This window comes from Oscarella lobularis, chromosome 13 (genome assembly GCF_947507565.1).
Source record: "Oscarella lobularis chromosome 13, ooOscLobu1.1, whole genome shotgun sequence".
In the NCBI taxonomy this organism is placed as follows: Eukaryota; Metazoa; Porifera; class Homoscleromorpha; order Homosclerophorida; family Oscarellidae; genus Oscarella; species Oscarella lobularis.
Genome location: NC_089187.1, coordinates 878,956 through 903,841, shown reverse-complemented (window position 1 = coordinate 903,841; position 24,886 = coordinate 878,956). Strand labels below are relative to the sequence as shown.

Below are 24,886 nucleotides of genomic sequence, written 5' to 3'. Positions count from 1 at the left end.
AGAGCCAGCAAAGCGACGCGCTATTCTATCTAATTAATAGCGCCTGAGGTGTCAGCAGTTCAAAGGCAGCACTGGATAACGCAATTCTACGCTATTTACCGTGCGTTTCGATGCCCCCTATGAATGCACCTCTTTCTAGAACGTCTATTTTGTTTGGAATCGTAGCGTCTGCACATCTAATTTACTCTTCCGTTTCTTCTAATGCTGCAGGTTGTTGGGGTTCAGAAGAACACAGTCACGTGAGCGATCGTTTGAGAACGTTTCGCCTGGATTTCTGTTGCCTGCGAAAGAAGCTAGCGCGAGAAAAGTGCTAGAGTGTTTTGAACGTCACTTTCCCGAATTGCAATAGTCTTTCACTGATTCGACGCCAATGGAAGAATTAGCAAACAAAAAATGCTTGCGAGATGCGCTGTTTAGCGCAGTACAAGCAGGGAATCTAGAAAGAGTGAAAGAATGCGCTAGGAAAGGAGCAAAGCTCGACGGAGAGTGGACAAGTACGGATGGGCTCACGCCTTTGGAGGAAGTATGGGCAAATCATCGCATGAATATTGCTGAGTTCTTGATCAACGCAGGAGCAGACGTCAATGAAACGAATAAGGTTTTACGATATATATTGGGACTGGTTTTTATGTTTTAATTGGAACTATTAGAATGGACTAACGGCTTTGCAGAAAGCATGTGTCAATGGTCAATTTGCTGTTGCTAAACATTCCATCGACGCTGGAGCAGACGTCAATAAGACAGGCGAGGTCGGTAGGGGCGAGACACTTTATGCGACCTATTTTTTCATTCTAATTGGAATTTTTAGTTCTTGCCTACGGCTTTGTATATAGCGTGTGAAAACGGTCATTTGGAGTTTGCAAAGCTCTTAATCAACGCTGGAGCTGACGTCAATAAAACTAATATGGTTTTTGTACTTTATAACTCCTTTTTTTTTTTATTACTCAGTTGCTTTAGGACGGCTTCACGGCTTTGCAAGGAGCCTGTCGCAACTGTCACAGTGATGTTGCTACCCTGTTTGACAACGCTGGAAAGGTGTGTATAGCAGTCAGTTGCTCTATAGACGTGTGTCTGTGCTTGTTTCATAAATTTCAACTTTAGCTTTCGCAAGCTTTCCATAGAGCGTGTGAAAATTGTCATGCAATAGTTGATAGACTTCCTAGATTCTTTTTCAAGGCCGGAATGCGAGCGAATGTGGTTTTCAGTACTTTGTCAGACATGTGCTGCTTTCTAAATAGAATCTTTAGCTTGGACGCACGCCGTTGCAGGAAGCATGCTGCCATGGCCGCTTGGATGTTGCTCAACTTTTGATAGACGCCGGAGCAAATGTCAATAAAACGGACAAAGTAGATAACAGTGTTTTTAAGTTTAGGAGAACAGTTATTTTGATCTTTCGATCTTTAGGTTGGCCAGGGACCATTGCTTGCGGCTTGTGAAAACGGTCACGTGCAAAGTGCTAAACTACTTGTCTGCGCTGGTGCAGATGTCGATAAGGTTGCATCGTTTTTTAGTTTTATGAAACTGGCTTTTACTCATTTTTGCTAATGAATCTTTTAGAATGTGCACGAAACTTTGCGAAAAGCGTGTTGGAAAGGCGACTTAGGAATTGCAAAACTACTAATTGATGCTGGAGCAGACGTCAATAAGGCCGAAAAGGTGTGTATAGCGAGTTAGTTTCTATTGCCAGTTATTGTTTTCTATTTTGGATTTTCAGTTTTCGCTTTCGGCTCTGTATGGAGCGTGTGCAAATGGTGACGTAGAAATTGCTAAACTTCTTATCAAGGCTGGAGCACACGTTAATGAAGCTAATGTTATTTTAATACTTTATAATCCATTTTCATTCCTACTTGGAACCTTTAGGGTAGAAGCACGGCTTTGGAGGGAGCATGTCGTAATGGTTATTCGGATGTTGCTAAACTTTTAATAGACGCTGGAGCAAAAGTTAATAACGAACGACAGGCTTTGTTTTCAGCGTGTAAAAAGGGCTACTTAAAAATTGCTGAATTATTGATCTACTCTGGAGTAGATGTTAATAAGACTGATGAGGTGACAGCAGTTCTTTGAGACGCGTTGTATTAATTAAGCGAAAATTTCAGGATGGCAGAACGGCTTTGCAGGCTGCCTGTGAAATTAGTGACGTGGAAATTTCTAAAATATTAATTAGGGCTGGAGCAAATGTCAACAAGACAAACCTGGTAGGTTTTGCATGTGTATAGACGAATTCGCGCTTCAAAAATGCATGCAGCGGAGCGTAGCAAAATTTGAGGTCATTAAACGCTGTATTGAGTATACTACAAACGGCATTCCCTTTTTTTAGGCTTGTTTCTAATTGAAACATTTAGAAAGGCCGCACGGCTTTGCACGAAGCATCTAGAAAAGGTCACTTAGAGATTGTTAATCTGCTGATTGACGCTAAAGCAGATTTGAATAAGACTAACTTGGTTTGTAGTAATAGGATACTTCTATCTGAATGCTATTTGGATTGATAACTTTAGGAAGGGTTAACCGCTTTGTTGATGGCGTGTTTGGGTGGTCACTTGGTAATTGCGACTCTACTAGTCGAAGCGGGAGCAGACGTTAATAAGACAGACGAGGTATGCTAGTAGTTGAGATCTTACTGTTTTCGACGCTTTTGTCGTCTTCAGAAAGGAAATTCAGTATTGCACTTCCTTGCAATATACAGTCAAAGAATTTCTGGTACTGTATATGATTTATTTCGTTACTTAAATTATTGATAACATAACATATAATTAAATGTATCAGATTTCTTCTTGTGGTTTGATCTTGTGAAAGTAATTCTCTTGAAGGAGCCAACTCTCATTGACCGTTCCGGAGAGGTAAGCGTTTGTAGCACTAGAGAAAGAAATTAAATTAACTAAGCAAGGTTTAGAGTTAACTTGTATAACACACTTTTTTTAAGCTTTTTGTCTGAACAGTGAAATTATGGCGCACTTTAAATTGTCATTATGCATTGTTAGAAACGTTTACGTGTGAAGCGTTTTCTTGCTAATTTACTTTGGAAAGTCTATTATGGCTAGCTACACTTTTAGAATAAATTATTCGTCGTAAACACGCATAGAATAATGTAATCCAAGGTATTTATACTGCGTCTTTATTTAGGATGGTCTACTTCCTCACGAGACTTTTTGCTTGTCAGAAGTGAGAACCATTTTATTCAAAGAATGGGTTCGTTCTTTAGTTAGGTTTTTTTACGATTCATGGCACATGCTTTTCATTGTAGACTAATCATCGATATAATAAACTTTATTCGCAAGGCACGACCAAGCAAACGAAAATCAAGATATGCATAATTGGAAAAGCTGGAGCTGGTAAAACAACCCTCATAAAAACTTTAAAAAACATTCACTGGAAAGATGGGGGTGACGATAAGCGAACTGCCAGCATGGATTTATCAACTGCAAATATCAAATCGGCCGGCGATGTGGTTTTTTGCGATTTTGCAGGGCAGCCGTTTTTTCATAAAACGCACGGGCTCTTTTTCTCCGAGTCTACGACAGCTTTTCTGCTCGTTGTCGATTTGACAGAAAGCGAGAATGAGCTAAAGACTTGGAGCCATTTTTTCTGTTCTTTCGTGAAATGCAGCGTTGTTTTAAATGAAAAGGCTAACTTTCTGGTTGTAGGAAGCAAGAAAGATCTCCTTCCCTCTGAGAAAATTGGAGAAATTAAACTACGACAGGTTTTTGCCTACGTAAGGCAAAACTTTGGCCGTTGGTTCAACTTCTACGAGAAACACTTTGTTTTGAATTGCCATGATCGAAAATCGACCGATTTGGATCTTCTCAGGGAAGCTATTAAAGACGTCAAAGCGCTCACCCTAAAGGTAATCAATTTTAAAAAAGCTTCGAATTAAATACAGTAGTGTCATCGAGATAACGCTACGCACATTGACAAAAATTCGTGCAAAATTAGTCCGTTAAAAGCAGTAGAACGCCTCATAGCCGTGCAGTACTGCAAATAGCTCTTTACGAATTTGCATTTTCTACTTACTTGTCTCTGCTTTAACTCAGGCTGGTAAAGAAGTCCCGATCATTGTTGAGGCGGCAACTGCATCTTTTTTACCTACACTGAGAGATCCTTTCAGGAAAGGCCAGCTGTTTTTCCACAAGCTGCTTTCTTTTTTTACTATCAATTACCTAAATGAAGAAGTACGCCAGAGAACTCTGTCTGTCATAAAGAACCACCCTGAAACCAAAAGGGTAAGCGAACATTAATTAAATATACGTAGCTACATCTCTGGACACTATCGTACGATCGTTCTGCTTATAGGAAGAAGTCATACATTTTATGGAGTCGAGCGTTTTTGAGAAGGTTATGGCAGATTGTCTTTATCCTGGTCTTACGGTTGAAGTTCAAAAATTGCTTGTTGAATTTCTGCAAGGAATCGGCGAGGTCATCAGCAGTTTTAATCATTGCTTACGTGTTGGTATCACTGATTTTTTTAGATTTTTGTCATTCAAAACAAAATCATTTTGGATCCAACTTGGCTATGTCAAAATATCATTGGTCCCCTGTTGTGTCCTTTGAATTCAGATTTTCCGGTTTCTCTTTGCTGCCGTCCACCCGGCACAACAACCAAAGAAGACATTCAGAGTGCACTCGAAGCCTTCAATGAGCAAAAGTGGGAAAATATTGATGAAACAATCTGGCTCTTGTGTCATTTGGAAATTTGCTATCCGCTTCCCGGTATGCGAAACACTTATCGGTTTCCAGCTCTTGTAGAAGAGAAACGTCAATCTGAAGTGTGGTGCGAAAATTCTGAGATGACCGTTTACGTTGGGCGACGAGTGCGACGAGCTAAAGAGACAGATATAATAACTCCCGGAACGATGCCGTTTCTTCAGTGTCACGTACACAATGTTCCTTCTTTTCATGGCTTAGAGCCGGTAGTTTGGCAAGGAGGGCTGATGATCAGGGATACAATAGACGGTGTTTCAGTGGAAGGAATGATAACATTGCAAGAGGTGGATAAGGCTTTGGATTTTATAGTGCGTGGACCGGTTCATTCCGAGCGAGAATGCGTTAAACTTCTTAATAATCTAATGATAACTGGCGAAGAAGTTCTTCGAAAGAGGAGTCCAGGGACAGATAGTCTTCTCTGGTACATTAGCTCTACAGAACTAAAGCAGCTGAAAGAGTTTCCTCTGGCTTACAAAGAAGCAACTGTGGATGCGAAGATAGAGATTTCAGCAAAGTCAAGCGCTTCAGTCAGCAAGGGAATGATCAAAGACAGCCTAAAAGATCTTCTTGCTCTTCGTGACAATCACATCGACTTATTGTCCTACAAGACACGCTGCGCTATAATAACGTGCTTGGATAAAGACGATGCGGGAAGAGACGTTTTAAAGGGTCATTTGCCGGGCTTGTCTGAAGCAGACCAGGTGGAATGCAAGACAGCGGCCGAGCTGATTTCTACTTGGAGTGAAAATCTCATTGCCACAGCGCAGTGCTTTGGAGATGCTGCAAGAAGATCACGTCTACCGCTCTTGCTAGCTCTTTTGAGTGGAGATGGTGCGATTGAACTTTCTGCTGACGAGGTAACAAAATAGACGTATACTTACTAAATCCTCTTTAATATTCTACTTTTCTGGCAGAATGTCGAGGCAAAAGAAGATCTTTCTTTTATTCGAACTAGATCTCTTTCGGCAATTAAAAGTCAGCGGATTTTTGAAAAGTTATAATGTAGCTATTGATTTTCATGGTAGGGCGTCGTTGTGAACAAGCAACTCAACTTTGTTCTTCACTTTCCGAACGGAATGACGAAGGTATTCCATCAATTAATCGATTCTTTCTGACACTCTTTGCAGAAATCTCCTGTCTATTTGATGAGATTTACCTTGATAATCCGCCAACCGCACTTGAACAATTCAGAGCAGCTGAACGCATTCAACCAGTCTGGAGACGTATTGGAAAAATTTTAGGTCCGGAACCTTTCCAGTTTTATCAACTGCATGCGTTTGAAGAGAAAAGAAACGATCAAGACCGTGCCCTGGATATGCTAGACGCGTGGGCAAACAAGTTCGGCAAGAGAGCTACTCGCAGGCATTTTATTACTGCCATGAAGAACGTTGGCTGCTCAACTGAAACGATAGCCTCAATTTTTTCGGTAAGTTTCTTTTTTTATTGTTTATCTATTCTTGTTATTGGTTTTAGGGCCAAACTAAATGACTACTTACTCACCTTTAATTTTATCTAGTACAGTATCGCACTAGCTGGCATCTAAAACGCAGTTTTGCGCATTGACTTACCGTAGATAAGCCACAGCGGGCTCTGTCTTGATCCACGTTTTTTATACGTATAGGCGGCATGAATCTTCCTTTGCTTTTCATTGATACTCATTTAAATAGTGTACAGACAAAATATTCATGCATGCAGACGTCTATGACTCCCTTCAGCAACTCACGGATTTTCTCTAGAATCACTTAGGCACGAGTTTCAGGAAGGAGTGATATCATACGGGACTCATAGACTATGCACCTTCCTTTCCCATGGGAGATCGAAAGTGGGCCGAGAGACTAACGCCAGTGCTATCGGCCGCTATAACCTATGTCTCAAACCTCTTGGGCCCCGACTCGACGATTCTAGAGAAATTGGTGGAGAAGAAGTGCGTGTCAGCGAGTCAATGCGAAGAAATCGGTCGGGCTGTGAACAAAGAGGGCAAAACGGAGGCAGCTAAACGTCTTTTTGAGACTCTGAGGAAGCGTCCTGACGCGTACTTCGACACTTTCGTCGACGCTCTTCAAGAGATAGAGCAAGGTGAAGATCTCCGTCTTCTTCTCCTATCAGGTGGGATTTTACGATGCAAAAATATTAGAGTGCTTATCTGACGTTACGTTTTGGCGTGCCATAGCTAGTGCCTTTTTCGTTTTGCATGTTGTGCAGGCGCTCGTAGGCGGCCCGGGGCCAAAGGAGAACGTGATTGCGGTATGCGTTGATTGCGAAGTTGGTGTTTTTGTACGCTCTTTGTTAGGACGCAGTGATGAGGAAGAGGCCAAACATAGTGTACCTGAGAAACCCATTGGTATAAATAACATTATGAAGAAACGTTGTGTCTACTGCTATCTCATAGAGGCTCGAAACTTCCTAATTCAGTTTTGGCGCAGTCATCCTTTTGCATTGTGTGGTATTCTTTTAGTTATCGTCAGCACTTCAGGCGTTTCTATTTTCATTCGAATGAAACCTGGTGAGTGGGAAATAAGTATGGCAGTTGTTTCTCATGCTTTGCTCAAATATTCTGCTCTAGTTGCTGCATCAAGACCAACAGGTGCTGATGTCTCTATGAACGTCTTGCTCGAAGCTATTCTGAGTATCGGAGAGAAAAAGTGGCTACAAATCTCAATTCAACTTGGATTTTCTTTTAGTGCAGGAGGACCAGATAGAGGACTAGAGGGACCTAAGCCGATACAGACTCGAACACCCAACTCAAAGGAACGGCTGGAAAGAGTACTGTCTGCCTTTCAGCGAAAAGAAGGAGACAGTGAAATGACTCGTCAACTGCTCATAGATGCTTGCTACAATGTTGGAATAGGGAAAGACCTTGAAAAGGCTTTAGCAGTATAAGTCATTCAACGATGTTAGGGGGTCAAGACAGACCAGAAATTTAAAACTCAAACGTGAGCGGTTTAGTAGACAGTCAAGGAAAGAAATGTGCGAGCACTATACATGTACTTAAAAGTCAGTATGAGATCCCTTCATTTCGTATAGGCAGGCGAACGGTTTAACACACGCAGACGCACAGCCCGCCTCACACTCTAAAGGCCAGATACATGTTTTTATATACTTGATTAAGAAATACCTTCACTCGATTGCTTCTCAAATTTCTCCACGGTCACCGTCTCACCAATGGAGCAATTGAATGAAAAGGCAAAACATAGTCTGTTAGTCTGTTCTGGTGGCGTTGAGATATAATGTAAACGTTATCAATCCAATTGCGTTTTTATAATAATAAATACAATTTGCATAGATTTCCTTGTCGATGTGATGAGGGTACTGTACCGTTTTCCAGACATCAGCAAAGGAAAGGAGTTGGCCTGCTTTGAAGCAAAAGTCACTTTATGTGCTGTTGCGCTGATAAAATCAAACTCTTACGATATTAATTAGATAGCATATAGCATAGCACAGGTACTTCGTATGATGTACTATACACCACGTAATAATCTGCCACAAGTGAAACACCGCTACTCTCAGACAAAGCTGAGATATATCGGTCTGAAAAGTATTTGAAAATTTTTAATATTCCAAATTCCTATATCAATAAATACTGGCTCGTTATTCACTTCTGCAGATTCGTCGCACATTGACGTGTTTGAGCATTGCACGAATTTTTCGCGAGATAGAATCGTTCTGTGTTATACTTTCAAACATAATCTAATTTTTTTTTTTTTATGGTTGGCTCTCACATCATTGCATCTGAGCACCCGATTCGATTGGATATTCGAACCAGGCGACGTTCGTTTCGAAGCGAGAGAACGGAAAGTCGTAAGATTGACTCACGTGATAGGCCTAGACTACGCGCGTTACAGCGCACGCATTCGACCTCTCTTTTGGCTCATTCTCGGCCCGTACTTCGTTGAGAGTGGATCTATGTTTGCCACTCCAACCGCAGGCGGCCACGACACGTTTATCTTCGCGTCCGAGGCGGCCGAGAAGGCGCACGTACCGCCTCGCGGTGGACCGAAAAACGAAGGCGAGGGACTCCGAAGACAGCGGTAAAAGCTAAAAAACGCCGTATTTCTACCAAAAATGTTATCGCGCCTAATTTTCGCAGGAGGCCCGCGATCCTTCGCGAAGGATTGCGCCTCGATCGACGCGTGAAGACAGCAGCGCCACGTGGCCATCGTATCGGTAAGTTCCCGCTCTTCTTCCGCCAACGAACGAAGTCTACACGATCGAATGTTCTCTAGATCGCGCAGTGCTATATATATAGGCGCGATGATGCGTTTTCATGAGAAGCTACTAAAGGATCGTACGGCGTCTCCGCTCGCCGGTAAGTGCCTTCGATCCCCCCCTCCCCTTCGGCGCTACGACGCTCATTATACGCTTTTTTCGATCTTTTCTTAGAAAAGCGACGAAGCTCCTCGAAGCGGATCGAAGCGGATCGAAGCGGTTCGAGACGCGGCCATTCGTGGATGCGGCTGCGAAAAAACGTAAGCGACGCCTACGATTTTGTCATCTGTCAATGTCACTCGGATCGCGTTTCTTATTAGTGTCAACACTTGATGTGACCGGAAGATGTCGCCATGTGATGTCTTCATGTAATAAAGCCGGGGGGAGGAGATAGCAAAGATTTCCCGCCAGATGAAGAGAAGACCGGCAGGTTTGCACCGCATTCCTTTGGCTCCTCCACGGTTGGGTGTAGGACGTGCACTTAGGAGGTTGGGTGCTCCTCTGTCGCGTGCTGCATATCTGGTGGATTGCATGTTTTGTCCATTGCTTCTGTTCCCGAGTCATAGACCGATTTCCAATTGAATGTAAACGATTAAGGGGCGGGTGGGGGCTCGTAAGCGTGAGGCAATGGAACGACGGCATGAAGCTCTCTGCTTTCAAAAAAACCTCTCTGTAAATTGCTAATGGGGTCTCCTTATGTACGCGGCAGGGAGCATAGTGGGGACAACAAAAAGCTGTACTGTAGTGTCCACCAATTTCTGCATTCGTGCTCGCGCTGCAACTACGGTACCGCGGTGCGTTGCATTAGGATTTAGGGCAGCTGCCAGTAGGGTAGGGCGGATGTCCGGAAAAAATAGTTAGGCTTGTTGTTCCCGCCCCCAACGTACTTAGCTGGCAGCCGCCACCCCGGTTAGACCATTTCAATGGATTTTCTATGTAATTTAGATTGATTAGAATATAGGCATAATTATCTAGGGTAATGGATTCTGAGGTAATTTAGGTGTCATTCTATATCAAATACATTTGCTAATCCGTCTTTTAAGTGTAGTATAGGTTTTAGTTTAGGATTTTAGGTTAGGCTAATGGATTTTATGTAATGTAGGTGTCACTCAACGCAAATTTAGTAATCCGTCATTTAGGTTTAGTACAAGTTTATTAGGTTTATTAAACTGAAAAAGGCACGGTTATTTGTGTGGTGTGCTACGCCACCTGCGTGACTTGAGCACTCTACATCTGTGCTACTCTACGTCTCCGCTTTTTTTGCTGCCAAGTGCTTCTTCATCTACGTACAAATGATTGCAATCTGCGAAAGACATGTAGCAGTATTCCTCTGTCACGTTCATGACTTTTGAATCATGTCGATCACTGTGTAAAGGATCCAGCAATTCTAGCCACTTCTCTGGTTGCAACAAAGAAGCTGGCGTTTCTTATTTCGACTCGACGAAGGAAAAGGCTCATGGCTCTGTCTACCACATCGAAGTCGATGAATAAGATAAACTTTAGTTCAGGCGGCGTCCTGGTTCAATAAATCTTCGTCGTATTCCTGCCGTATTTCGCCATATTAGGGACATCATTAGACTAGCAAACAGTTTGACATCAAGGCCAATTCACACTATCTTGGAGGAGGAGGAGGAGCAACTGAGGTCAATCGCCTAGATTTGAATTATAGATATATTTTAATTCCTGCATTGGATCGATGCTATTACCGCATCTTCTACCTAAGATGCAACGTCAGTAAGCCCAAGATAGCACTTGCAGTGTTACCTCTGCTTAGTTCTCTCTCGCAGCGATCAAGCGCTTGCTCTCTCCGTGAGCGTTTCTGGACGCCACTTCTGCCGAATACAGCTCCTATTGCAGGACCGCGTGTTCTCTAGTGCAATAGACACGTTATGCTTTAAGACGAAGAGAGTTTTCCTTGAACTATATCTCGGTAATCAGCTGAGTACCGAGACAAAAAGTAAATTCTAATGAAAAGGTGGGCGAAATGGAAGTTTACTGCCGTCAATCAGTTAATATTTAGTATTCTTTTCACATGATCCTTTTCTCTGTACCTTGTTCTGATATGAACCAAATTAGCAACTAATTTTCTAGCGCTTGCGCGTGCTCCAATCCCCAACTTTCAAGTTCGCGTCTTTTGCTACCATTACGTTGGACCAGATAATGTATAGCATTGAAGATACGGTTTAGAGGGACGAAGCGGTGTTTGCAGCTAGGTAGAGCTTACACTTGCGCGCAGCGTCTACCAATTCCACGACAGAGCCTTCTAGCAGCGCCATGACAATGTGAATATTCACTAACGACAGTCCACCATAAAAAAGGTAAAAACAGAAAGAAATAAAAGATGAAGTACAAACGAAATACACGTAAAAAACTTTAAAGTATACGAATATTACTAATAAAAGGCGGCCGAAAGGGAGACAGAGTGCCTTCCATCATGTCCAAAGTTGCTTTTGACACGACGCTTTACCTTGTGCCGATTTGACAACAGCTTACTGGTAAGCAGCTGAAAGCTTTCTAGAGCAGACGGGCGACGTTGCGGACGTTCGTCCACCATCGCTGAACAAATGCCTCTAACATCTTCGCTTTTCACTAACTCTACCTGCTCCGCTCTTTCCTCCGCAATCGGTCCTCTTCCAGTAAATATTTCAACAAAGGTAACGCCAAGACTATAAACGTCGCTTTGCAGCGAACTTCGAGCACCCGGCGTTCCGTCTGTATACTGCATTCGTTCTGGCGCGAGGTATGGTGGGCTCAGCGGACCAATGGACAACGAACTTTCTAACACGTGCGCTGCTCCCAGATCACCAACTTTCACGTCCATGTCGTTAGCTACCATTACGTTGGACGAGCGAATGTCGCAGTGGAGATAGGGTTTAGGACGAAGCTGGTGCAAATATGATATGGCGCTTGCAATTTTCGTTGCAATGAATAGCTGCTCATACTCTGAAAGATATAGCTTACACTTGTGTGCAGCGTCTATCACTTCAACGACAGAGCCTTCTAGCAGCTCCATGACAATCTGAAATGGGCAATCTTCAGCTATAACTGCTCCGAAAATCGAGACGATGTTGGGATGACGCAGTCTACTGCAGACTAGTACTTCTCGTTCAAATTGGGGCCTTGTCCTAGGAGTCGTAATCAAGTCATGAAATTTCTTAACAGCGACCCGCATTTTGAAGCGTCCTATCCAAACACCTAAATATGAGAACTCAAACAAGCGCCAAACATTATAATTTACTACCTCCGTATGCACCAGAACCAAGCTTGGTAGTTGACAATTCAACAGCTTCGGGATCGATGGTAAGCTCCTCTATTGACTTTTGAGACACCGAGCTTCTCTCTCTTTCAGTGCGATCTATTTCTTCTCTGTATATGTATATGTATAATTATATAATTATAATTTAGACTTGAACACGTTATAGAAGGCGTCACCTTTGTTTAACGCAGATTTCTGTGAGCTTAGCAATTTCCTCAGAATATTGCAACTCCAAACTACGACTCGAGTCTTCTTGGTCTTGAAGTCGACGCTCCAGTTCTTTTCTGAGGGGAACTGTCAATGATATAGTCATGGGCACAACATAAAAAAACTACCTCTGCTCTTCGTACTCTTTCGTAATTTGACCGATTTCTTCATTTTTCTCGTAAACTTGTTGCTTCAAGACCTGGCAAAACTTTTCCAGATTTTCTCTAAACAAATTGCAGATCGTCCATGACACTAAAGTGCACATAAATAAAACGTCACCTTTGCCTTTCGTGGCTCTTTGTTACTTCTGCCATTGTTTGGCTTTTGTCAAAAAGTTGCTGTTCCAAACGTGTGCAGCGCCGGCGATCTTCATCTTTGTCGGCCTGAACTTTCTGCAGTTGATCCTGCAATTCCGCGCAACATTTCTCAAGCAGACAATTATCATTCTTCAACTTTTCCAAGCGAGATAAAGGCTTTTGCTTGGGAATCTCGACCGCCGAAAGATGATATAAATCGTTGGGACGTTTGTAAAATTGACTGCGTGGTAATAACGCTTTAGGAGAGCGTGATTCGGTTTCAGTGGGGTCGGATAGAGCAATGCGATCCATCCTTTCATTTACTAGATGAGATTTCTCTGCATTCTCTGGATGGATCTGCAGCTGTTGAGCTGTAGGATACACTTGGCTATATTCTCCAACGTCAATTACAAAATCCTTTAAACTTTCCTCCGCGGAATTTGCGCCGCCACCGTCAGTCGAATCTCGTCGACCATCCGCCGCCGCCGTCACGTAAAAAGCCGAAGAAGGACTGAGTTGTTCAAATGCTCTGCTATTGCTTGGATCTGAAGTCGTTCTTCCAAAAGAAATTCTCTTGTTTTGAATCGAAAGCGGGTCGTCGTAATCGTGAGGCAAAATCGCCTCAGTTTCACTCGTTGCTGGACTCCGAGTTGCGCCGCGCTCTTTTGGAAGTGGACCTTCTTCAGCACAAACTAAAATTCTTCAATGAACGAAAGAAAACGCCTATTTCAAATAATTTGTTACCTTTTAGTTTTTCTCTGAGCGCTTTTTCGACTAAACTTAGAACGGAATTACCGTGGAGATCCTTTTTCTTCAAGTCGCCGCCGTGTCCTAATATTGTTAAATAAATAAAATGACGTCATATTTATTATTGTCTCTGTACTCGCAAAGAGTCGGCAAATGTCTTTTGAGACTGGATCTTGATCAGAACTCATTGCCACGCAGTGGAAGGGACTGAATTTTCGTCGTCCAACCGTGACATTAATTTTGGCACCGTGTTCTACCAAAAGTTGGCACAAGTCGTACGATTTTGCTTCGGCAGCCAAAAACAGAGCCGTATCCTCTCGCCCCGATTTCTACGAAAACTAAATCATTTCTCAACGTCCGGGTTTAATTATTTACTGGTTGAACGTTGACATCGGCCTTTTTAGCTACAAGTAACCTAGCAATGTCTACAGCATTGGATTTGACTGCACACATGAGAGCAGTCCACCCCTTATCATTCATACGATTCACACTTCTCGGACTAGACCATAGCACCAGTTCAGCACACTTAAAAAATTAATTAAATAATTAATCACCTATATATTCCTACTGCAGTATTAGATTTACTTCGACTGAACAAGTTGGACCAGTGCAGGACGCGTGAAGAGGAAGACCTCCTTTACAATTCCTTATATCAGGAGAAGCTCCTGAACGTAGCAATAAATCCACGTGACGAGCCAAGCCGTCGCTATTATTTAATAGACGTTCTTTCGAGTGTAAAAACGCTCGCGGTTTTCTCTTACTTTGCGGCTAAAAAAAGCGGCGTTTCGCCCGCTTCGTTTTGCGAATTAATCGGTATTTTGTGCGTAAGAAGATACTGTAGAATTCTAAAGGACTTCTCGTGGTCCTGCGACGCGCGACAGGCCAAGTGAAGGGACGTGTTTCTCACGTCGTTGATTGCGCCTATGTCGGCGCCCAACTGAGAAAGAACGTGAAGAACGTCAAGCTACAAGAATATAAATTCTTATTTATATATAATAAATATTACTAATCATACCCGGAAGTTTTCGACTGCACAATGCACTAGCGTTCTTCTTTTCAAATCGACATTGACACCAACATTGTTCTCCTTTAGATGAGCAACAAGTTGATCCGGCGAACCGGATGCGCAGAGAACAAATGCCTCCTTCACAGCTACATATAAAAATACTCAATAAATTAATTAAATCTCATTTACTTTATAGTACATTTTAGAGTATCTTCACTAGGCAAGAATATCCCACGTTCTTGAAACGCAGCTAAAAAACAATAAAATCAATACACATATTATATAGATTATATATTACCTCGCATTGCTTTTGCTAGTTCTACGGAGTGAGCTAAGGCACACTCATAGGCCGTCTTTCCTTCCTCGTTCTTCGTATCGTGTCTCGCTCCTCCCTTGATGAGAACCAGAGCCGGGGCAATGGAGCCGACTTTGGCTATTTCGTGCAAAGCCGTTTGCCCCTCTTTCGGCTCTTGGGCATCAATATTCGCGCGACTATCAATCAAAATTTGAAGAATATTCGTATCTCTCAACCGAGCGGCAGCAAGCAGCGGAAAAACACCTAAAGTAACCAAATATTTAAAAATGTCAAATATTTATTAATCCTATATACCAAACACATCTTCTTTATTGACGTTCGCTCCAGAGTGAACCAAATGCTTAGCGGTATTAAAGTCGCCCTGTTTAACCGCAAGCAAAAGCGGCGTTTCGTGATGAAAAGTCGCCACGTTGACATTGTCATAATACGGAATCAATTCAGCAATAACATTCGGATGTCCGACAGCGGCGTGAATGGCTCCAAACCCCTCCTTATTCCGTATATCCACATTAGCACCGCTTTGGAGTAAATATCGCGCGCATTCGACCAATCCCGCTCGACAGGCCATTATCAATGGAGTCCATCCATTGATATCTCGAGCGTTGATATCCGAGCGACTCACTCCTCCGCGAATCGAATTCAAAAGCAGTCGAAGTATATGGCATCGTTTTTGATCTTGATCGGCGTCGTTCGAACAGTCGAGCGTGCAGTGAAGCGGCGTTTGTCGCGTGTCGAGATTCTGCGTTATGGGCACGCCCACTCTTCCGAGAAGATATTCCACGAGATCGACGCGACCCAGCAAGCAGAACTTGTGTAGAAGTGTCACACCGCTCTTTTTGACGTCGATGTTCGCTTCGCGAGCGAGACGACGAAATTCGTCGACTGTCCTCGCGGAGATGAGACGATCCAGATTAGAAACGGTGTGCCCGGCGTTGCAGCAATTGCTGCGTGCGCGGGAAGAAGACGGCTAGCTGTACGTACAGTAGAGGCAAGGACTTTCTGGGGGGAAAAACGACCTTTTGCGGAGCACTACTAAACGTACTTTAGTAGATCGAGCAAGCGCAATTCGATCACGTGCTCGTTTTAGAGCGATCAATCAAAAAATTATTTCCGATCAAAATAAAGATCTTATTGCGACGATTTGGTCAGGAGCGAGCTCGAAATGGGAAGAGCTAGATCTGCCATTTCCTGTTGTCGGCGGAAGCAATGACGGAAATACCGCGAGAGAATTGCAACAAACTTTGAAGTGAGCCTTGTGGTGGACAAATGGACGACGGAAACGTAGCAGCCTCTGGTAAAAAAGGTGTTGCTTTCCTGTACGGAGTAGTCTTTAAGCAAGTGAGTCATCCAAGAGAAGTACAAAAAGGTTATCCTGCGACCAGACCTTCTTCCTTTATCCCGTGTAACGGGATCAAGGGAGAAGGTCTGGTCACAGGTCAGGTCACAGGCTACTAAAAGGTGCAGTGACGTCTTCGCACTCGAACCTATAAGGATCTCCGTATAGGTAGGCATAGATACAATATACAAGCCGTGCATATGATAGATCTATGATCTACTGTATGATCCATCGTTGGCCTCTCAGGCTCTCTCAGGCTCCTCTGATGACTAGCCTCGCGTAGCCAGGCCCTTCTCCCTGATCTCCCGTATAAACACGGGAGGGGAGAAGGGCCTGGCTACGCGAGGCTATCTGATGACACGGATCAACATCCGGGCTATCGTCCACATACGTGAATAGAAGCCTGGAAGGCGTGCCTACGGCAGGGATATGATATAATATATCCCTGCCTACGGGCTCGCAACCAAGGAGCATGACAGGCAACGACGAAGCTTCGGGAGAGTTGAGCCGACTCTCTTTTGACAAAGAATGGGAGTAAGTACAGGGTTCTTCGGCCGATTCTCGAGAACGAAACTACAGTACCGGTATCTGTTTTCGATCGTTTCTTAGCGCAGAAGAAGAAGAAGAAGCAGAGCGCCTTTATCGATTCGTGGAAAACGGAGATTTGCGGAATGTGAAAGAGAGTCTTTCACGCGGAGAAGTCGATTTGAGTCGAGTGTACGAAGACAAAGAATTGATTTGTGGAGAAGATTGGATTAGGGTTAGGATTGAGATTTTGCATACTGTTTTACGAATGGGATTTGTAGGGGCGCCGGTGGACGTTGATACATGTTGCAGTGTTGAAAAGAGAAATTGATATTTTGAAGGAATTGATCAGACGAGAGCTGACAATCAATGATCGGAATTGCTTTATTAAGAACAGCACATCACATTGTTATTTTGGGGGGGTGAAGGTGAGATTGCTTCAAGTCTTTCTTGCACAACTGCTTGAAATAGTGAATTAGTGGGACCTTACACCTCTGATGCTGGCTTGTATTGTTGGTGATGAATCTGCCTTAGAATTTCTTCTGAAAAACGGAGCAGTGCCTTCACTTGTGAAACCGGTAATACATTGTCATGTCACTTTGAGAGATGATTGTTCTGTTCAAATAGAAGAGACAGCTTTAAAATTGGCGTTTGCGAATGAGCGCATTCAAATAGCGGAAAGAGTAATTTCAGAAACGAATGGAGATGAACTGGATGAGAGAAGAGGATTACGTTATGATTGTGTAATTAATTAATTATTTATTTATTTATTTATTGACACCGGGGTTTGCATTATAGGCTCCTCTGTTTTTCTACGCTTGTTTTGGTGGACTACAAATGGTTAAACTTTGCTCTAAAATAATGAAAAACGAGGAAAGAAAACAGTTCAATCCAGACTATGAAACGAAGGTTTATCACAAAATAACGAGAACCTGCACATGCAAGAGTTCAAGTCCTCTGTTTTCTTTTAGGATAGAGAAACAGCATTTCACTGGGCTGTTGCGGGGGTACAAATGGACGTTGTTAAGTGGCTATGTGATAGAGGATTTCAGCTTTCAAAAGCAAATGTGAGCAGTTGAATTCAACTTCTATTCTAAAATGTTTGTAGAGTGCCAAAAAGAACGTGTTTCACGCCTTAGCTGAATCAAATCAGAAAGGAGAGAGTGATCGAATTTATCTTCTTGTCTGGCTAGCAAAACCTCCCGCAGAGATAGACGAGGCTGTGAACGAAAGGCGATGGGTAGGATTTTCCGTGTGTGGCGTCTCTATCTTATCCTGGCTTGTGTGTAGACCAGATGGGCACCCTTGTCTTTGGCTTGTTGTTCAAACAATTTCAAATTTGCAAAAAAGTTATTAGAATTGGGTGCCCAACAGAGAATTAATATCAAAGTATCGTTTAGTAGTAAAAGCACAAGTTCGTTTCATGAAGAGCCGTTTTAGACTGGAAGCGCTTTGTTGCGGCAAGTGATTGAGAATGAAGAACTGGGTGTTGCAAAAGCCATTGCCGAGCTCAAAGTCAAATTTTCTGGATTGAGGGGTCTTTCGCGAAATGTACTCCAGAATTTTTTTCTTTACTCTGTATGATCTTCTTGTTGCAGGCGGTTGCAAATTTTAGAAACAGAAAAGTGTTTGATTCCTTTGTTGCAAAAGGACTTCTTATTGCTGGAATGCCCTGTGTTTTTCACTGGGCTGCCTGGTATGGCTCTGCATTGTCACTTAATCATCTTTTGCGTCATAAGGCGAATCTGGAGGAAAAAGATGATGTGATGCGTCGCACGCATCTTTTTTCTATTTGCTGATGAAAGTTTTAGGAGGGGTATACACCAATCATGTGCTGCTCAAGCTTGGAAAATATGCAGTGGTTTGTGCAGCATGGTGCTAATTACCATGTTGTCGATAAGGTAGATTGGCCTCACAAATTAAGCGCATTTTGGTAATTGAAATGCTTCAGAAAGGAAACTCGTTGCTGCATCTATATGGAACGCATATTTATAGTTGCCATTCGATATCTATTTTATGGTCAGTAAGGATATCTGTTCTTCAGTATTTGCTGAATATCGATCTATCACTTGAGACTGAAAATAATGTAAGCTGACATGAAACTTTGAAAGCGACTTCGCATATATTGAATCAGGATAAAATGAAACCTCACGAGATAGCTGAAGGCGAAATGCAAATATTTCTGAAAGCCAAATATGTACGCTCTTCTATTTTTGATTTTTGATGCAAATGTAAGCAATGTGTCTGTTTAGACGCAAATGTTATCATTCCGGCTTGACAGTGAACGAGTTCAACCGGAATGCGTTCAAACGTGTCTCGTCGGCGAACCGATGGCTGGCAAAACAACCCTTACGAATTCTCTGTGTGGCATCACATCGCAGTCAGACGACAGACAATCAGACGAGCTGGATCGAACGGCCGGCGTCGATGTTCACAACAAGCAAGTAGACGGGGTAGGACTGATGTCTATCTGGGATTTTGGTGGCCACTACCCGTTCCGCGTGGCGCACGCTGTTCTTTTTTGCTTTGCGTTGACCATTTTCTTGTGCGTCGTCGACATAGTCGGCGAAAATGGCAAAAGGCGGGCAATGAAAGAAGTGATAGCAGAACTGAGGAGATGGCTCGCGTTTTTGAAGTCGGCGAGAAAATCAATCGTCTCTGGCATCACGATCGTCGTTGTTGGCAACAAGAGAACGGGAGGCAATCGCGACGATGACATGAAACAGAACTTGAAGCAGAACTTGTGTAGAAGTGTCGCGCCGTTCTTTTTGACGTCGATGCTCGCTTCGTGAGCGAGACGACGAAATTCGTCGACTGTCCTCGCGAAGATGAGACGATCCAGATTAGAAACGGTGTACCCGGCGTTGCAGCAATTGCTGCATGCGCGAGAGGAAGACGGCTAGCTGTACGTACAGTAGAGGCAAGGACTTTCTGGGGGGAAACTTTGCGGAGAACTACAGTAGATCGAGCAAGCGCAATTCGATCACGTGCTCGTTTTAGAGCGATCTTCTATTATGCCCGGCATTATGCCCCCTATATGCCCATTATAGAAAGCGATCAATCAAAAATTATTTTTTGATCAAAATAAAGATCTTATTGCGACGATTTGGTCAGGAGCGAGCTCGAAATGGGAAGATCTAAGGATCTAAGCGAGCCTTGTGGTGGAGAAATGGACGACGAAGAAGTAGCAGCCTCTGGTAAAAAGGTGTTGCTTGCCTGCAGGCCCGGCGGAGTGGCTAGTTGGGTCGGGCCATGGCCCGACCAATGAATCGCCAAATGCACTGACCTTGTATATCTTGAGGCTCTAGTAATGACAAAACACGAGCCTCTCCCCTACTCGTAGAATTTAGATCAGTCAACTCAACAGCCCTGGCCATGCCTGTTGTACAGTCTAGTAGTGCAGCATCGAAACTGCGTAGCATTTCAGTCCCTTCTAAAAGTGCACGAGTTAAGTATTTTCCTAAAGCCTGCTCAGAGTCTATCTTGCTATCTTGCTTCTGTTCATAGTTAGTCTTAGGTACGTATTGTCCACTCTATGTACAAACGTAATCTGTGAAAATTCTTTCAGCTGTTGAACTAATGCGCATGTGGAAAAAACTACCTAGTTAGTTAGACGCTTTGAAAAAATTTTGGTAGAAATGTAGTGAAGGGCACTCCGGGACATTTATGTTTTAATTAGTTAAGTGGAGGCGGCCGATGATTGGCTGTGTATGCGTGCTAATAGGGGGAGTCTGTGCGTGTGCGAGCAGTCGAGTCAGTGGTCTAGTCGAGTGTGTGCGAGCAGTGAAGTTCAATAAAAATCGTTGACGAACTCGAGAGTGAGCAGAGCGGGCGAAGCGAATCAGCGAGCGAGCGACGACGATCGAGAACCGAAGAGACGACGACGTTACAGAAAGGGCAGTGACCGATTCAGATAGGGATCTGGGAGCCTCGATAACTACTTTGAGAGCAGCAGAACATTTTTATGAACAAAGATGCACAGTGTATTTAGTGAAGCTGTACCTACATCTAGAGGACCGCACTTCTTAAAAATTTTTCTGGGGGCGGAGTCCCCAGACCCCCTTCTCAATGTCACATGTGGCCCTACTAACCCAAAATTTACTCCGCCGGGCCTGTGCCTGTACGGAGTAGTCTATAAGCAGGAGAGTCATCCAAGAGAAGTACAAAAAGGTGACGTCTTCGCACTCGAACCTAAGGATCTCCGTAGAGGCATAGATACAATAGTACACTACAAGCCGCGCAAACATGATAGATCTATGATCTATGATCCATCGATGGCCTCGATCTGATCAACATCCGGGCTATCTTCCACATACCTACGTGCGCTCGTGCATACAGTAGAAGCCTGGAAGGCGTGCCTACGGGCTCGCAACCAACCAACACAGTTTAGCTTTGCGAGCGGCATGACAGGCACCGACGAAGCTTCGGGAGGGTTGAACCGACTCTCTTTTGACAAAGAATGGGAGTAAGTACAGGGTTCTTCGGCCGATTCTCGAGAAAGATGTTTTCGATCGTTTCTTAGCGCAGAAGAAGAAGAAGAAGAAGAAGCAGAGCGCCTTTATCGATTCGTGGAAAACGGAGCTTTGCGGAATGTGAAAGAGAGTCTTTCACGCGGAGAAGTCGATTTGAGTCGAGTGTACGAAGACAAAGAATTGATTTGTGGAGCAGATTGGATTAGGGTTAGGAATGAGATTTTGCGTACTGTTTTACGAATGGGATTTGTAGGGGCGCCGGTGGACGTTGATACATGTTGCAGTGTTGAAAAGAGAAATTGATATTTTGAAGGAATTGATCAGACGAAGGGTGACAATCATCAATGATCAGAATTGCACCATTAAGAAGAACACATCACATTACTATTTTGGGCGGAGGAGGGTAAGATTGCTGTGAGTCTTTTTTTGCGCAACTGCTCGAAATAGTGAATTAGTGGGACCTTACACCTCTGATGCTGGCTTGTGTTGTTGGTGATGAATCTGCCGTAGAATTTCTTCTGAAAAACGGAGCAGTGCTTTCACTTGTGAAACCGGTAATACATTGTCATGTCATTGGTGTGTTGCGCAGCTTTGAGAGATGATTGTTCTGTTCAGATGGAAGAGACAGCTTTAAAATTGGCATTTGCGAATGGGCGCATTCAAATAGCGGAAAGATTAATTTCGGAAACGAATGGAGATGAACTGGATGAGAGAAGAGGATTACGTTATGATTGTGTAATTAATTAATTAATTAATTAATTAATTAATTATTGACACTGTGGTTTGCATTATAGGCTCCTCTGTTTTTCTACGCTTGTTTTGGTGGACTACAAATGGTTAAACTTTGCTCTAAAATAATGAAAAACGAGGAAAGAAAACAGTTCAATCCAAACTATGAAACGAAGGTTTATCACAAAATAACGAAAATGTGCAAATGCAAGAGTTCAAGTCCTCTGGTTTTTTTTAGGATAGAGAAACAGCATTTCACTGGGCTGTTGCGGGGGTACAAATGGACGTTGTTAAGTGGCTATGTGATAGAGGATTTCAGCTTTCAAAAGCAATTGTGAGCAGTTGAATTCAACTTCTATTCTGAAATATTTGTAGAGTGCCAAAGATAACGTGTTTCACGCCTTGGCTGAATCAAATCAGAAAGGAGAGAGTGATCGAATTGATCTCCTTGCCTGGCTAACAAAACCTCCCGCAGAGATAGATGAGGCTGTGAACGAAAGGCGATGGGTAGGATTTTCCGTGTGTGGCGTCTCTATCTTATCCTGGCTTGTGTGTAGACCAGATGGACACCCTTGTCTTTGGCTTGTTGTTCAAACAATTTCAAATTTGCAAAAAAGTTATTAGAATTGGGTGCCCAACAGAGAATTAATATCAAAGTATCGTTTAGTAGTAAAAGCACAAGTTCGTTTCATGAAGAGCCGTTTTAGACTGGAAGCGCTTTGTTGCGGCAAGTGATTGAGAATGAAGAACTGGGTGTTGCAAAAGCCATTGCCGAGCTCAAAGTCAAATTTTCTGGATTGAGGGGTCTTTCGCGAAATGTACTCCAGAATTTTTTTGTTTACTCTGTATGATCTTCTTGTTGCAGGCGGTTGAAAATTTTAGAAGCAGAAAAGTGTTTGATTCCTTTGTTGCAAAAGGACTTCTTATTGCTGGAATGCCCTGTGTTTTTCACTGGGCTGCTTGGTATGGCTCTGCATTGTCACTTAATCATCTTTTGCGTCATAAGGCGAATCTGGAGGAAAAGATGATGTGATGCGTCGCACGCATCTTTTTTCTATTTGCTGATGAAAGTTTTAGGAGGGGCATACACCAATCATGTGCTGCTCAAGCTTGGAAAATATGCAGTGGTTTGTGCAGCATGGTGCTAATTGCCATGTTGTCGATAAGGTAGATTGGCTTTACAAATTAAGCGCATTTTGGTAATTGAAATGCTTCAGAAAGGAAACTCGTTGCTGCATCTATATGGTATTTATAGTCGCCATTCGATATCTATTTTATGGTCAGTAAGGATATCTGTTCTTCAATATTTGCTGAATATCGATCTATCACTCGAGACTGAAAATAATGTAAGCTGACATGAAACTTTGAAAGCGACTTCGCATATATTGAATCAGGATAAAATGAAAACTTACGAGATAGCTGGAGGCGAAATGCAAATATTTCTGAAATCCAAATATGTACGCTCTTGTATTTTTGATTTTTGATGCAAATGTAAGCAATGTGTCTGTTTAGACGCAAATGTTATCATTCCGGCTTGACAGTGAACGAGTTCAACCGGAATGCGTTCAAACGTGTCTCGTCGGCGAACCGATGGCTGGCAAAACAACCCTTACGAATTCTCTGTGTGGCATCACATCGCAGTCAGACGACAGACAATCAGACGAGCTGGATCGAACCGCCGGCGTCGATTTTCACAACAAGCAAGTAGACGGGGTAGGACTGATGTCTATCTGGGATTTTGGTGGCCACTACCCGTTCCGCGTGGCGCACGCTGTTCTTTTTCGCTTTGCGTTGACCATTTTCTTGTGCGTCGTTGACATAGTCGGCGAAAGTGGCAAAAGGCGGGCAATGAAAGAAGTGATAGCAGAACTGAGGAGATGGCTCGCGTTTTTGAAGTCGGCGAGAAAATCAATCGTCTCTGGCATCACGATCGTCGTTGTTGGCAACAAGAGAACGGGAGGCAATCGCGACGATGACATGAAACCTTCAGGCGCTTTTCGAATTCACGTCACAAATGTTGTTGAAGAATTTGGTGGAATCTTCTCTTTAGCCGGCGTTGTCGAGGTTGACTGCAAGAAGAGACAGTCGCCGGCCATGGTTTCGTTTCGCTGCGAACTGAAGAGGATCAGGAATGAGCTTATTCAGGTATAGCACTAGTCTTTGCGCTTGATAACTGCTGCACGGCTTTTTTGCAATAGAAAGCGGATCCAGTTCCCAAAGTATGCGAGAATTGCAGATCACTCATTTTAAGCAGTTCTGCCACAGAGGAAAAGTTGCTGAACTTGGAAGAGTTTCGACGCACTATAGAAGCGCTGCTTGATCGACCTCTCATCGAAGACTTGCCAGTTGAGTTATTGGCTCAAAACCTGCACGACTCGGGAACTGTAAGCTATGTGAGTACGCTTCGGTTAACGCCAAGGCTTCTGTTTTCGTAGATTCTGTATTTTCGTAATCTCGGCCAAATTTATCTGCAGCCTTCGGTTTTGGTAACCGATCTTCTAGGGCCGATCCTTTCCGATCCCGACGAATTCTACATCCACGCCGTTGTCGACAACACGGGTCGAGTGAATCGAGCCGACGTAAAATTAGCCCTCGAGTTATTTCAAGAAAAGCAACGGGAGCGAAAGCTTCCGCGTGTGTCGTTCACTGCGGACGAGGCAATTCAAGTAATGCTCGATCTTTATCTTATTTGCCAAATTGAAGGTAAAGACGGTCCCCATTCGTATCACGTTCCGTGCCTAATCAAAGAATCAAAACCGGTTGGGGTGTGGGAGAAAGAAGGCGACATGGTCGTCTACCGCGGTCGTCGCTACCGAGTTTCTCACCCCAAGACGGACGTTATACCACCGCCGCTTTTTCCTGTTCTTCAAAGCCGCTGTGCTGCTATTTCTGGATATCGCATGATTCTGTGGAAAGACGGCTTCAAACTCGAGGCGTCCGGTCAAAGTCATTTGGTCGAATGCCTCGTCGAAATAACGAATGAAAACGACGCCGTCGACGTGATCGTGCGCTGCTGGGAAGGAGGTAGTAGCCAGACCCTTCCCCCTTGGTGATATTAACCTCTCCAGTGGTGATATTAACCACCACTGGAG

At 43.5% G+C, this 24,886-nt stretch overlaps 6 protein-coding genes across 8 annotated transcripts; 5 read left to right on the top strand and 1 right to left on the bottom strand.

Annotated features, from left to right (window-relative positions):
• The first annotated feature begins 370 nt into the window (after positions 1 to 370).
• LOC136194841 (ankyrin repeat and KH domain-containing protein 1-like) lies at positions 371 to 2,379 on the top strand. Its single transcript, XM_065984094.1, has 12 exons — positions 371 to 598; positions 651 to 749; positions 809 to 907; positions 958 to 1,035; positions 1,102 to 1,194; positions 1,248 to 1,346; positions 1,405 to 1,494; positions 1,558 to 1,656; positions 1,715 to 1,810; positions 1,861 to 2,046; positions 2,097 to 2,195; positions 2,318 to 2,379. The coding sequence occupies exons 1-12, from the start codon at positions 371 to 373 to the stop codon at positions 2,327 to 2,329; spliced, it is 1,278 nt and encodes a 425-aa protein (XP_065840166.1). The 3' UTR covers positions 2,330 to 2,379.
• On the top strand, positions 2,322 to 6,260 carry LOC136194425 (death-associated protein kinase 1-like). The gene is made up of 13 exons (XM_065983543.1): positions 2,322 to 2,441; positions 2,496 to 2,594; positions 2,646 to 2,697; positions 2,764 to 2,837; positions 3,121 to 3,186; positions 3,242 to 3,841; positions 4,029 to 4,217; positions 4,288 to 4,410; positions 4,464 to 5,555; positions 5,613 to 5,673; positions 5,724 to 5,783; positions 5,826 to 6,124; positions 6,172 to 6,260. The coding sequence occupies exons 2-13, from the start codon at positions 2,517 to 2,519 to the stop codon at positions 6,184 to 6,186; spliced, it is 2,709 nt and encodes a 902-aa protein (XP_065839615.1). The 5' UTR covers positions 2,322 to 2,441; positions 2,496 to 2,516; the 3' UTR covers positions 6,187 to 6,260.
• A 246-nt stretch (positions 6,261 to 6,506) lies between these two features.
• On the top strand, positions 6,507 to 7,865 carry LOC136194839 (uncharacterized). The gene is made up of 5 exons (XM_065984093.1): positions 6,507 to 6,804; positions 6,901 to 6,942; positions 6,989 to 7,039; positions 7,088 to 7,201; positions 7,262 to 7,865. Exons 1-5 carry the CDS (start codon positions 6,507 to 6,509, stop codon positions 7,576 to 7,578), a joined length of 822 nt encoding a protein of 273 aa, XP_065840165.1. The 3' UTR covers positions 7,579 to 7,865.
• A 3,300-nt stretch (positions 7,866 to 11,165) lies between these two features.
• On the bottom strand, positions 11,166 to 16,300 carry LOC136194838 (ankyrin-2-like). The gene is made up of 15 exons (XM_065984092.1): positions 16,289 to 16,300; positions 15,027 to 15,699; positions 14,715 to 14,975; positions 14,616 to 14,666; positions 14,426 to 14,562; positions 14,172 to 14,374; positions 13,996 to 14,116; positions 13,786 to 13,935; positions 13,547 to 13,739; positions 13,408 to 13,494; positions 12,647 to 13,355; positions 12,496 to 12,591; positions 12,337 to 12,444; positions 12,146 to 12,270; positions 11,166 to 12,099 (listed from the first exon to the last, which is right to left on the bottom strand). Exons 1-15 carry the CDS (start codon positions 16,298 to 16,300, stop codon positions 11,297 to 11,299), a joined length of 3,729 nt encoding a protein of 1,242 aa, XP_065840164.1. The 3' UTR covers positions 11,166 to 11,296.
• Positions 16,301 to 17,584: 1,284 nt separating this feature from the next.
• LOC136194427 (uncharacterized) lies at positions 17,585 to 19,526 on the top strand. Its single transcript, XM_065983547.1, has 9 exons — positions 17,585 to 17,660; positions 17,702 to 17,833; positions 17,884 to 17,982; positions 18,034 to 18,144; positions 18,192 to 18,356; positions 18,405 to 18,494; positions 18,545 to 18,679; positions 18,728 to 18,790; positions 18,846 to 19,526. The coding sequence occupies exons 1-9, from the start codon at positions 17,607 to 17,609 to the stop codon at positions 19,383 to 19,385; spliced, it is 1,389 nt and encodes a 462-aa protein (XP_065839619.1). The 5' UTR covers positions 17,585 to 17,606; the 3' UTR covers positions 19,386 to 19,526.
• Positions 19,527 to 20,928: 1,402 nt separating this feature from the next.
• LOC136194426 (alpha-latrocrustotoxin-Lt1a-like) lies at positions 20,929 to 24,885 on the top strand. Of its 3 annotated transcripts, none has more exons than XM_065983546.1 (14): positions 20,929 to 21,058; positions 21,116 to 21,272; positions 21,319 to 21,468; positions 21,521 to 21,619; positions 21,681 to 21,800; positions 21,860 to 21,970; positions 22,033 to 22,128; positions 22,170 to 22,301; positions 22,352 to 22,450; positions 22,502 to 22,612; positions 22,660 to 22,823; positions 22,872 to 22,961; positions 23,012 to 23,251; positions 23,307 to 23,368. In XM_065983546.1, exons 1-13 carry the CDS (start codon positions 20,997 to 20,999, stop codon positions 23,079 to 23,081), a joined length of 1,461 nt encoding a protein of 486 aa, XP_065839618.1. In that variant the 5' UTR covers positions 20,929 to 20,996; the 3' UTR covers positions 23,082 to 23,251; positions 23,307 to 23,368. The 3 variants fall into 3 exon arrangements, with proteins under 3 accessions (XP_065839618.1, XP_065839617.1, XP_065839616.1); XM_065983545.1 differs by lacking the exon at positions 23,307 to 23,368 and having other exon boundaries at positions 23,012 to 23,140; positions 23,189 to 23,244; XM_065983544.1 differs by lacking the exons at positions 20,929 to 21,058; positions 21,116 to 21,272; positions 21,319 to 21,468; ... (5 more) ...; positions 22,352 to 22,450; positions 22,502 to 22,612 and adding exons at positions 23,993 to 24,178; positions 24,230 to 24,885 and having other exon boundaries at positions 22,779 to 22,823; positions 23,012 to 23,140; positions 23,189 to 23,251; positions 23,307 to 23,939.
• The last annotated feature ends 1 nt before the right edge of the window (position 24,886 follows it).

Excerpts from the sequence above, each read along its gene's own strand:
- LOC136194841 (XM_065984094.1), top strand. The coding sequence starts at position 371 with ATGGAAGAATTAGCAAACAAAAAATGCTTGCGAGATGCGCTGTTTAGC. Across the intron at positions 1,495-1,557 it reads CTGGTGCAGATGTCGATAAG|AATGTGCACGAAACTTTGCG; the intron begins GTTGCATCGTTT and ends TGAATCTTTTAG. Across the intron at positions 1,811-1,860 it reads CACACGTTAATGAAGCTAAT|GGTAGAAGCACGGCTTTGGA; the intron begins GTTATTTTAATA and ends TGGAACCTTTAG.
- LOC136194425 (XM_065983543.1), top strand. The coding sequence starts at position 2,517 with ATGGCGTGTTTGGGTGGTCACTTGGTAATTGCGACTCTACTAGTCGAA. Across the intron at positions 4,218-4,287 it reads ACCACCCTGAAACCAAAAGG|GAAGAAGTCATACATTTTAT; the intron begins GTAAGCGAACAT and ends TTCTGCTTATAG. Across the intron at positions 5,556-5,612 it reads TTGAACTTTCTGCTGACGAG|AATGTCGAGGCAAAAGAAGA; the intron begins GTAACAAAATAG and ends CTTTTCTGGCAG.
- LOC136194839 (XM_065984093.1), top strand. The coding sequence starts at position 6,507 with ATGGGAGATCGAAAGTGGGCCGAGAGACTAACGCCAGTGCTATCGGCC. Across the intron at positions 6,943-6,988 it reads CAAAGGAGAACGTGATTGCG|GACGCAGTGATGAGGAAGAG; the intron begins GTATGCGTTGAT and ends GCTCTTTGTTAG. Across the intron at positions 7,040-7,087 it reads TGTACCTGAGAAACCCATTG|AGGCTCGAAACTTCCTAATT; the intron begins GTATAAATAACA and ends GCTATCTCATAG.
- LOC136194838 (XM_065984092.1), bottom strand. Across the intron at positions 14,563-14,615 it reads TAGTGAAGATACTCTAAAAT|CTGTGAAGGAGGCATTTGTT; the intron begins GTACTATAAAGT and ends TTTTATATGTAG. Across the intron at positions 13,740-13,785 it reads CCGATGTCAACGTTCAACCA|AAATCGGGGCGAGAGGATAC; the intron begins GTAAATAATTAA and ends TAGTTTTCGTAG.
- LOC136194427 (XM_065983547.1), top strand. The coding sequence starts at position 17,607 with ATGGACGTTGTTAAGTGGCTATGTGATAGAGGATTTCAGCTTTCAAAA. Across the intron at positions 18,145-18,191 it reads TGAGGGGTCTTTCGCGAAAT|GCGGTTGCAAATTTTAGAAA; the intron begins GTACTCCAGAAT and ends TTCTTGTTGCAG. Across the intron at positions 18,495-18,544 it reads ATTACCATGTTGTCGATAAG|AAAGGAAACTCGTTGCTGCA; the intron begins GTAGATTGGCCT and ends GAAATGCTTCAG.
- LOC136194426 (XM_065983544.1), top strand. The coding sequence starts at position 22,890 with ATGTGCTGCTCAAGCTTGGAAAATATGCAGTGGTTTGTGCAGCATGGT. Across the intron at positions 23,141-23,188 it reads CACTCGAGACTGAAAATAAT|GATAAAATGAAAACTTACGA; the intron begins GTAAGCTGACAT and ends ATATTGAATCAG. Across the intron at positions 24,179-24,229 it reads ACCTGCACGACTCGGGAACT|ATTCTGTATTTTCGTAATCT; the intron begins GTAAGCTATGTG and ends CTGTTTTCGTAG.